The sequence below is a fragment of the Eptesicus fuscus genome, chromosome 2 (genome assembly GCF_027574615.1).
Source record: "Eptesicus fuscus isolate TK198812 chromosome 2, DD_ASM_mEF_20220401, whole genome shotgun sequence".
Taxonomy (NCBI): Eukaryota; Metazoa; Chordata; class Mammalia; order Chiroptera; family Vespertilionidae; genus Eptesicus; species Eptesicus fuscus.
In genome coordinates this window covers 45357401-45369251 of record NC_072474.1, presented here as the reverse complement: position 1 = coordinate 45369251, position 11851 = coordinate 45357401, and the positions used below count along the sequence as shown (strand labels likewise).

At 38.2% G+C, this 11851-nt stretch overlaps 1 protein-coding gene across 1 annotated transcript; it reads right to left on the bottom strand.

Annotated features, from left to right (window-relative positions):
• Positions 1-2727: 2727 nt before the first annotated feature.
• LOC103293907 (40S ribosomal protein S20-like) lies at positions 2728-3099 on the bottom strand. The gene has a single exon (XM_054721773.1). It carries the CDS (start codon positions 3097-3099, stop codon positions 2728-2730), a length of 372 nt encoding a protein of 123 aa, XP_054577748.1.
• Positions 3100-11851: the final 8752 nt, after the last annotated feature.

The window sequence follows — 11851 nt, the reverse complement described above, 5'->3', positions numbered from 1 at the left end:
ATTAAATTGCATTTTCTTGATATTAATGATGTTTTGTGTCTTTTCATGGGCTTTATGGCCATTGCATATTCTCTATATTCTCCATTTAAAAATGATTGTTAAAATATATTATCCATTATTATTAGATTATTTTTTTCTTAATATTGAACTGTAAGTGTTCTTTACATATTGTAGATGTAGCACTCTCTAACTGTAAGTGTTCTTTACATATTGTAGATGTAGCACTCAAATAAATGCCAGTTGTTTGTTACAAATATTTTCTCCCAATCTGTAACTTGTTTTTTCAGAAGTATTTAATTTTCCTGGAGTCCAATTTATTAATTTTTCTTTATTATTCATTTTTTCTGTTTCATACCTAAGAAATCTTTTCATTTCCCAAGGTCACTACCATAACTAATCAAGTTAAGATGAGGTCATTAGGGAGGGCCTGGATACAATATGAGTGGTGTCCTTATATGAAGAGGGAAATTTTGACCAGACACATGAGAAAAATGCCATGTGATAATAGAGGCTGAAATTGAAGTATTCCAGCTGAAAACCAAGGAATATCTGGAGCTACCAGAAGCTGGAAGAGTCGAGGGAGGATTATTCCCTTGAGAGTTTGGAGAGAGCATGGCTCTGCCAACACATTGACTTGAAACTTCTAACCTCTATCATTGTGAAAGAATAAATGCCAGTTGTTTTAAACCAATAAGTCTGGTATTTTGTTATGGCAGCCCTGGAAAATTAATACAATGTCTTTGTGTGATTTGAAAGCCAGAGAAATGCTTGCCACATAAAATAATTAGGGAAGGTATCCTTTTGTGGGGAAATGGCATTGATTCTTCATAATGTATTCTTTATGTTACAACTGCTAGTAAAACCAGCTGGGTCTGGAGGATTTTTGTGAGAGAAGATAATTACAAAAATTTTTCTTTAAGTGATATATAACTATTTGGAATTTCAAAATTTTTAAAAATCAGCTTTGATCATTTGTGTCTTTCATAGAATTTTTTCCATTTTGTCTAAGTTTTCAAATTTATTGTCATAACATTGCTTGTATTATTCAGTTATTATACCTACTAGAGGCCCAGTGCATGATTAAATCATGCACGTGTGGGGTCCCCTAGGCCTAACCTGCCATCCAGGCCATATCCACTGCCCCGCAAAGCCTAGTATGCTCCGCGGACACTGCTAGCAGCCTACTCCCCACTTTTGATGGCAGGGGGGTCCGCTGGTGCCGGAGCGGACACACAGCTCCCTGCTTTCGATTGCGGGGGAGCTGGGTGCCTGTCCGCTGGTGCACCAGGCCTTTCAGAAGCCTCCGGCTCAGCGGAGGCTTCTGAAAGGCCTGGTGCCAGAGCAGACAGGCACCCAGCTCCCCCGCTTTTGATGGTCTGCGGCAGGACGTGGGCTCACTGCCCCAGAGGCCCCTTCTGTGCCACAGCACAGCCATGGCGCAGACGCTGAGCTCACAGCGCCACTGGCACACGAGCTCAGCGTTCTGCCGGCCCAATCGGCCACTCCGGCCACCCCAAGTCCCGCCCCTCCGCGCCTCCTGGCCAATCGTGGGCATAGCAAAGGTACAGTCAATTTGCATATTTGTCTATTATTAGGTAGGATAATGTCTGTAGGATATTTGGGATGTTTATAGAATACAAAGAGGTATACCAAATACCATGCTTCACTTTTTGGTGTAAGAGCATGCAAGATACAGAAATTTGTCTTCTATTTTGGAGTGGACTTCACTGTACCCTGACCACTAGACCTTTAAAATTTTCACCGAAGAAGCAGATCCCTGAAACTATAAAATATTTTTTTCTTAATCTCTGGTGCATATGTCTTTCCAAGGTCTCCAGTTCACTCGCCACATCTTACTCATCCTATCTTATTGGTACGATGCCATGAATTTAATGAACCAGTATGAAGATTGGTGGGATGGTCAAGCAGTCCAGATATTTTCAGACTATAATATAATGGAGAGGAGAGTGTTAAAATGGCCTAGAAGCAAAACTAAAAATGAAAATTGTTGTGTACCTTACATTAATGCAAATTATTCCAGATCTTTTTAACTTGGAGTGAAAAATAATAAATTTGACAAATCAATGGCTACATAACATGTACCTGGAACATTATTAATCTTCTCTGGTTGATATTGATCTAATCTATAGTCATTTTCTAGGATCATTCAATATCTTCAGGGGCAAGAGTAGAAATTAAATAGATATGATAGGAAGGGACCTCCTCCTGCCTTTCGGTATTTAATGGTGTGATTAATCTCTGCCATTCCATCAAGTGTTACATTATTTTTTAATTGACTATCTTAACTGGGGTATTGGGAAAGCAACAGCAAAGACATTACAGAAGCTCTCACCTGGTGTCCCCACTATGGTAGTCCACAGGCAATGTGAGTGTTGCTCCAACTACCAACTATAGCAATTCTACATGGATTGATAGGGGAAACGACTGTTGGGTGATCTGTGGACACACAGAGCCCACCATGAGCCGATTTTATCCAGAACTGCATTTATTACCTGGCCTCTCTAAACTCCCATTCTAAGAAAAGAAAACAATGATGATTCCTTGAGCCTTTATGTATCAATATCAACTCAGACCGTGTATTCAGAGGTCCTCAAAAGTCTGGGTATTTCTCTCTGGAAAGCAGAATGGACCCCCAAAGATACCCATACCCTAATACCTAGAACCTGTGTATATATAGGGTGTCCCCCCAAAATACATTTTTTTTTTTTAAACAACGGGTAGCCAATTTATTAAAAAGCCTGATTTAAGCATCTGCAATGGTGACTCCACTCCTGGTTCCAAGCTGATGGAAGTAATCCGCTTGACAATCTCAGAAGGGCTGTGCAAGTCGATGAGCCACTTGTGGATCCTCATCTGAAACCGATCCCAAGTCTCAGAACCCGCCCCACAGGGAGTCTTCCTTGTAGTGATTCTCAGAGTCTTGGTCGGCATCTGGGCTGGCACTTTGAGATTCTTTTCCTTTGCGCCTCTGATCAAGTCAGCACACACCTTGACATTGCGGCTGGTTAGTGTGATTCTAATTCGATGAATCGCCCCCTCTGGTTCCACGGGTGTCTTCCCAGTATCTTTAAAAGCCATGGCTGCAGGGCGGCCTCCTGACCGACTTGTTCCTGGGCGAGAGCAAACAGCGGTGAGTCAGGAGCCGGAGGGAGGGAGCTGCACTACAGCAACCATGTCTTCCTCAAAGAGCCAAAACTACATTTTTTGAAAGCTCAATTGATGTTTCTTTCTCTTAAGATTTAACCCATTGGAATGAATAATTATTCTAAGTATGTATACATTTTTGGAGGCACCCTGTATTTCATTATATGGCAAAAGGGACTTTGCAGATGTATGAGATTAAGGGTAGGGAGAGAAGCCCGGTTTACCAGGTGGGCCCAATCTAATCATAAGTGCCCTCAATAGCAGAGGGTTTTCTAGCTGGAGTCAGAGCGACTGGGAAGAAGTAAGAGAGATTTTAAGTGTGAGAAGGATTCAGTGCAGTGTTACTGGCTTGAGGATGGAGAGGGCAACATGACAAGAAGTAAATATTTCCTGAAAGAGCTAAGAGAATCTCTTGTCTGACAGCCATAAAAAAAAAAAAGAGGACCTGGGCATTGCAACTATAAAGAAATGAATTCTGCTAAAAAGCCTTAGTGAGATGGAAGCATATTCTTTTCCAGAAAGAATCCTCCAGAAAGGAATGCAACACTACTGACCCTTTGAGTTTGGCCTTATCAGACCTTAAAAAAAAAATCATCTGAGTCACATACTAGTAGTGTTGAACATCTGAGCCTACAGAGCTGCGAAATCATAAATTAGTGTCCTTTTTAGCTAAGTTTGTTGTGATGTGTTATGGGAATCGCAAGACAACAACTAAAAGTAACTAACATCTCTCTCTTCCCAAATGTGCAGTCAACCCAAGCAAATGGCTTTAGGTCCCTTTGGGGAAGCAATGTGAGAATATGAGAATACTACAGCACACATATGCTGTGGAGTTAGAATATTTCCTCCTATGGACTCAGCCTCTTTTCAGTCAATGGGTTCTCGGTCTGAAAACTGACTCAGGTCCAGAAACTGAGCAAGGAGTAGTCACTTTTCATTGGGCTGATCCTCCTCAATCTAACTGCTCCTCCATTCTTGCTTTTTTTATATATATATATAGATGTTAATTAGGTAGCATGCTTCTTTTTTTAATATAAATAATAATTTTAATAACTATAATAATAAGTATTTATTGAGCCCTAAATGTCTTTGATTTTTATGGATGTAAGATGACCATTAAAAATATAGCTTTTCAATTGGCAGTTCCATTAAGTTGGATACATTCACACCTTACCATACTGGCTAAACATTGCTAGAGACACATACCAAGGACATAGCATGCTTCTTGATTACCAAATTATTTTGCCCCAAAGATACCATATTCTATTAACTATCTCCATAATTTCCTGAGGGACAAGTCCCCTTGGCTGCCCCTTTGATCTTGATAGTAATTAAGGTAATGCAGCCTCCTCATTTTTCATGATTAAGTGCCACCTCCTGGCCTCCATTATTTCAGGGCCCCAACATCCTTGTGTAAATTAACCCAGACCTGTGACTCCCTCTCCTATCTCCACCCATGTCCTGCAAAGAAAAACCAGCACAGGACCTAGTGATGCCAGTGTCTCACCCATTAGCACATTTCTAAGAACTTACTGAATATGTCCTCTGTTTTCTCCTGTTGGATGGGTCTTCTGGTTTTACACATCCAATCCAGCAACCTCACTTCCTCAGCATCTTTACCTCTTCCTCTAAGAATGCCAGGACGATTCTGACATTTCCACTTCACTCAGTGCCAACCATCGGTTTTCTTAAGGGCAACCCCACCAGTGAGTTTCCTCCTTCCCCTAGGGTCCTTCCAAAGATAATAAATCCCACTTATTAAGAAACTACCTCCAATTATTTATTTTTTATGTATTTAATCTTTCATTCTAGCCCTCACGATCAAGTACCTATCAGCATGGCAGGCAAGAGAGAAGCTAGGGCAGCTCCTTATGGAAGCACCTTATGGTAAAACCTTCAACAATCATGCCTTGGGCATCTTGTGCCAGAGACTATTCATGCCCAATCCGTTATTCAGGATAGATCCCATCTTGTCTGCCCTTCAGTAAATAAGCCAGTCCCAAAATCTCGATTTACCACTGTTCATTTGCACAATCCCTAATTTGTGTTAGTTTGTGTCTACTGAAAAGTAAATGCCATGATGGAATTTAGGTATGTAAGAGATTAATGGTGGAGCGGACAATGGAAGGTATAAAGAGCTTTTAGACCATGATTCAGATCTGATATCTGTAGAAGAGAAATAAGTTTAAGGTAGAAAAATCTTGAATTGCAATGTATTTCCAAAAAAAGGTTCAACAAGGTCGATGGGGAGAGCTTCAGCCAAAGTTACCTATTAGAAGGGTCTCAGAGCTTGCTGGAATAACCACATTGGTGCCTTCTCCAGGCTCAGGCTTGGGTCGTGAGCAGCCTGAGGGCAGTGTGCCCTCAGCACAAAAATAAAATTGATCCCAGAATGCCAGCATGCTCCCTGCTGCAAGATAAATGAGCAGTACATTTCATGTCCTTCATACTTAATATTTTTCCTGACCATGGTGTTTATTTTCTGCTTATTTGAATGTCTAGTAGTTTTTATTGGATATTGGACATTATGAATTTTATATTTTTGAAAACTGGATTTTGTTTTATTCCTTAAAGAGTGTTGAATTTTCTGGCAAAGAGTTAAGTTCCTTTTGGGTTCCTTTTCAGCATTGTTCCATAATCTCAAATTCTTTGTCCCATGAATTCTAGTCAACTCAATCTCCCTTCATACCAGTCTCTATCTTCTCAGTTTATGAGATCACCAGACCAAGCTTGTGTTCTTTCTTCCTGTGCCACACTCTAGAAATGACTTTAAGTTATACACTCAATATATATTCTCACTCAATGTATAATAGAATATACACTCAATGTATATTCTATATAATAAAAGGTTAATATGCAAATTGTCCCCTTAACCAGGAGTTCGACCAACAGGCAGGCCGACCAACTGCCCATGTCCCCTCCCCTTGGGCAGGCTGGCCGGACCCCACCCACACAAGAATTCATGCACCGGGCCTCTAATATATATATATATAATGAGTGGCCAGATTATTATGCGTTCAGAGATCATAATAATCTGGCCACTCAGTGTAAAACCCGAGTAGTTATAAATTTCATTTGTTTCCCTTTCTTAATTTTGTGCTTCCTGTTGTTCAATTCCTAAAATATTTGTTTCTTAAATTTTGGTACAGTTTTTTAATTGTTTGTAGCAGGAGATTCATTTTATAATATCTTACTCCCTCATGGCCAGATTAGATGTCTGAGATTCTGAAAATTTTTAAAGTAGTGTTATATTTTTAATTTTATGTAAATATGTGCTCAGTATTATCATTCAAATTATTTTACCTGATTGAATTTTATTTCCTTCTCAGTATAGGGAACACTTTCCCTCTGTTCCTTGCCTCTCTTCCTCTTACTTCTTGTGTGTTCTTGTCTGTCACACAGTTAGGATTTCAGTGCAGACATCTCTATGAGTGTATGCCTGATGAAGGGGATCCCCAAAAGTGAATTTGGGTAAATTACAGGGGGAAAAAGCAGAATAAAGTAAAATCTCTTTATTGAACTATAACTCTAGGTCCTCTAAACACTTTTAAGATTAGTATTTTAGATTTCTTATAAGCACACACAAGAAGGCATGAAAGAGTTAAATAGCCACACCACAGTGACAGAAAATGAATAGTGTTTAACCTTAGCTACCAAAAGCAGTGAGGAAATTGATAATATCACACAGGAAGTAAACATCATGTAAAGATATTTTAAAAGTGCAGGCAAAGATTCCTGATAACATCAGTGTTAGAGGTATGTTGTTTCCCTCCAAAAGCAATGGGCTCTTAAAGACTCTCTCTATATATATAGCAACAAAGAAGAAGCATTTACAAAATTTTGTAGTAGGCAGGTTTGCAGAATGTGAAGATAGTAAAATCATTGACAACTACAAGGATATGCATAAAAGCAAGTAAAAAACTAGAAATAGCTCCACTGAGATTAAGTCCTTTGAAGTCAGGAACTATCTTACTAATTTTGTGTACCTTTTAAATATGCCAAACAAACTTGGAACCCAATAAATATTAGTTGAATTAAATTGCATTGACTTAATTTGGGAAATTTTTGCAAGTTATACATGGTGGTTTTTTTTATTACAGATAGTTTCATAAAGTACTTGAAATTTTAATGGAAATAATGGTTAGATTGTAAATTTCCAAGAACAGGAGAAAAATAAATAGAGAAATAATCAACAGCACTAGTTTGTCGCAATGACTGGCTTCCTTTTTTCTCTCCCAATAGATGGAAGCAATTGCTATAGAGTTTCCTGAAGGAGATATTTTGTTCCCAGAATTTTGAAAGATAATTGAAAAGGTTTCTTCCCCTAATTTGCAATTCAATGGGAAGTCTGACAAATATAATTGGGAAAGAATGTTCCTATAAGATGGACAATTTGCAAAATGTCAAATTAGAAAATATCAACATATCCAAAAGGAGAGCCAATATTTTATTTGGAATACTTGTCATTTTTAATACTTATTATTTAATAATAAATTGAAAAAATACTTTTTGCACAAAATAAAGCCACTAAAAGTAGTTATCAGATGAGGGAAAGAATGAACTGTCATTCAGTACCATTTAATAGGGTTGCCAACTGCAGTGTGAGAGTATTCCCAGTTATCCCCAAGATGGTATTCTCTATCTCCAAAATGCTTACATGACATTCCCATCTAAAATATGAATGAATAAATTGGGGAAGCTATAATAAAATGTCTTATTAGGATCATTTGATGCTTATTTATCAACTTCTTAGTTTTCCGAGGTTTTCTTGGTTTATTAACATCACTATCACTTGTAAACGAGTTCGTGTCCTTGAATTTATTTTTACTATTATAGAATTGTTCAGTAGTGAAGTCTGACTTTTCAAATTATACTTAAAAAAAATTGTTATTAAGACACAAAGGTTGTCTTAATCTAAAAAGTTTATATGTTCTAGTGGAAAAATTAGAACCCTAATAAATTAATTTTTAACTGCTATTCTCTGATTTATATAGTCTGTTGGATCATTTGCTATTTATTACATATTTGTATAAACATATACACCCAGTATTTATTCATTTTCTTTTTCAGGGGAAGTCTATAAAGGGAATGTGGACAACTGAAACTAAGTATGGCTAGTCTTGAAGGCTTTATGTAAGAAATGAATATGGAACTTGGCATTTAAGGTCAAGCATTTACGCTACCTGTAAAGCATGTGCAAGCATATTTTATAGCTATTTTCTTTGAGAAAGCACTTTTAACTGGATATTTTAAAAATCATTGTTTGGGTCTATATCTCTTTTCTCATGTTTTTTATATGTTGACAGTGGATGAGAAAAGTGCCCATGACGACTCAGTTCACCTGTGATCAAAACTGGAAGTTGTTATATTGGTTGTCCCAAATAGCTGTATCTTACCAGAAATTTTTGCTTGAGAGTTATATTACTGAGCCATTGCAGAAGTGCTATTGTGGAAATCTATTTCCTGGAAAATTTTGCTATACTTTAGCCTATGTCAAGATGTGAAATAGTTTTTAAAAAAACTCAGGCCATATTTTATGTGAACTACTGATTGGGGATTATGTCAGAGTGGGGACCCTGTCCGAGTACACCGGATGCTCAAGGCCAACTGGAGTGCCGAGACCCTGTTCAGAGTACACTGGATGTTCAAAGCCACTCTGAGCATGGGAATCCTAATCAAAGTGTTCAAGGTTGAGTTGCTATATGCAGGTGCAAAGCAAGGACACAGTAATCGTACTGTACACTGTGCAAGCATGCCCTTCTATGACCCAGATAGTGAGGTCACTATTTGGAAAGAAGCCTCTTTTGTCTAAATAGTATAAAGTATGTTACTGACCAGCAGGCTGCTGCTGTGGGGACAGAGGTTGCTGCTGTTGCTGTGTGGGAAAGATGTATTGTTAACCAGCCAATGTACGGCCACTGAGTGAGATTTTACTTTGAAGAACTGCTTTGTCTAATGGCTCCTTGTTGGCAATGGCTACATGGTCACTGGCTTCTACAATAAAGACTCTCTTACAAACCCATAACTTCTCATGGCTTCTCCATATTCCAATACCCGGTGTCCCAGGAGGTCCAGTCCCTGGCAGAGGGGCTTGGACTCGACAGTGGGCATAATGAAGCAGGATGAAGGAACTGAGTTCCAACAATTGGCCTAGTCAGTAGGATAAAGGATCTAGGTTTCAAGAAGTAAGTATTCCAACAGTCAGGAACTGACAAATTATTCATCAAACCCATTTTCTTTTCTTCCTGATACACAGCAACATTTTCTGGTTTCCCTTGAAGTTAGATGTAATTATATGTTATGCTCTGGCCTATGGAATGTGATGGCCTATAAAAATCTCCTGCATAAATCTCTGTCTCTCAATTCTACCATCTGTAGTCCATATGACAGCGTCTAGGTCAATTTTGGAGTCTATATATTGAAAATGGTAAAGTTTCCTGAAATATCTCTATCCATATGATTGCCCTCTTCACTCCTACATAAGTCCTCACTCCTCACCATCAACTGGACTTTTGAGAAGCAAAAATTAAATTTCTGCTATGTTCAGTCACTGAGTTATGAGGATAATTAATATAGTGGCAGCACAACATAACTAATATAGTGGCAGAAATTTAAAAGACCCTATATGTTGATTGCCACCCTCCTTCTTTCTCTACTAATATTGCTTTTATGTGGATGACTAGTTCATTTTTTAGGGCAGGAGTGGGAAATGTCCTGCCCACAGGCCATATAAGGCTCATGAAATCATTTGGTCTGGCCCTACCAAGGCATTAGGGGTGAGTTAATTAAATGTGTGACCAAATATAGCAACTAATTTTTAAGTTGATAATTTTGTATGGCCCACAAATGATGTTATAAATATCCAAATGGCCCTTGGCAGACAAAAGGTCCCCACCACTTTTTTAAGAGTTACTACCAACAGAATTTTTTAATAAAATTTACCTCTTACACAAGGATGTTATAGGGATTATTGCAATATTTTCATAAATCTTTCAGGGGTCCTTGGAATAAAGGCTCTACATAAAGCAAAATAATGATGCTAATTTTATTGTACACTATAATTTTAATAAATAATACTGCATAATATAAATACAAAACCACTATTTGCAGAAACAATTGTTTCTCTGAAGTAAATACTGTTTGAGAATATATCAGAATAATTTCATGGGACAAATTAAGAAACCACTTGCTTCAATCAATCCATTTTGTTCTCTTCCATTTTCATAGTTATGAAGCATTTTAGCTTAGAAAAGACTAATGATTATTTCTAGTAACATAGAAATCTAATCTTTTTGTTTTTAGTTCAACCAGTTTCTCTTATAAAACATCAGAGAATTTCTCATTCTGATTTTCACCTTCTGTTCTTCCTTTAAAAGTAGATAACTTCCTGCTCTGACCCTCTCTTCTAGGTTCAAAATTGCTTTCTATTACTGGAATATATTCTCCAAGGGTCAATAGACTCCCTTGCTGAAGATTTTCATTGTCATCATAATGCATAGCCAACATGGCATGTATCATGGTAAGGTCTATCCATTGAAGAGCTTTGAAAAGTGCAAAGTGTATAATCTACACAACCAGAGCACTTTCTTGCTTTTAGGTCTTTGTTGCTGATGGTCTTTCCATTTGTAAAGTATTTATCCCTTTCTGTGAATTGAAATATTCCTTGTATCTCAAGGTACCACTTCTGTATATTGTAAAACCTGTCTTAGATGCATTCCATTTCTCTTTCTGCTCCCCCCAGAGAGCCTCCAATCACACAGTGACCAGACTTCCCACCTAGCTAACTAGAAGAACAATATGGCAATACCTGGCAAGATCGTGTGTGAACACAAAAAGTCCACATAAATAACATCCAGTTTGGGGCACCATGGTGGCCACATTGGTGTGCAATGCATACTAGTACATTCAGTGAGCAGCATCCACACATTATGATGTAGACTAGAGCAGTGTAGTGTGCAATTGTATATTGGTGGCCCTTCTCAGTACCATATTCTTAATTCTTTCATTTTCTGAGTTCCAGTGCCCTTCACCCAATCCATGTCTATAATCTAAACCTTTTTCTATCATGTAGAAGTACTACACCTCTGAAAATATCTCCAACAATCCACTCTTTGACTACAATTCTTATTGGTGGGTTTTTCCCCCCTAGTTTTCTTATTCCTCTGACACTAAATCTGTTCTTTAACCTCTCAACTTCTATTCCCTTGTTCCTTTCATCTGTATCCCTTTTTTATTAGGCCCCTTCCTGCCCTCTTTCTTTCCTACCCATATTAGACTCCTTTCTTTCCTACCCATATTAGACTCCTTAGTCAGTCACCTCAGGAACATTGGCACAGGACTTTACAACTCACTATAAACCTGGATCAAGTTTCTCCTACAACAGCCAGCTTGGTTCAGTTCTGTTTAACACACATTCTACTGAATGCCTACCATAAACTAGGCACACATACATGATTTTCGTACTGTGCCTACGTGAGTGTCAGGAACAAGATAAGCACAGGGTACTCACTGAAATAATAGGAAAGAAGAACTCAAGTGACCTATAAAGTCATCAAAGATGGTAAGTGCAGGTAGGAAAAATCCAGCAGCCATGAATATTGATGCCAATACATATGTATGGGCTCCAGACTCCTCTGAGCTCTCAGTGAAATTAACTACCTTGCTGGCTCTTGGGAACTCTTGTTGC

Bases quoted from the DNA above. Each gene is read 5' to 3' on its own strand.
- LOC103293907 (XM_054721773.1), bottom strand. From the start codon at position 3,099: ATGGCTTTTAAAGATACTGGGAAGACACCCGTGGAACCAGAGGGGGCG.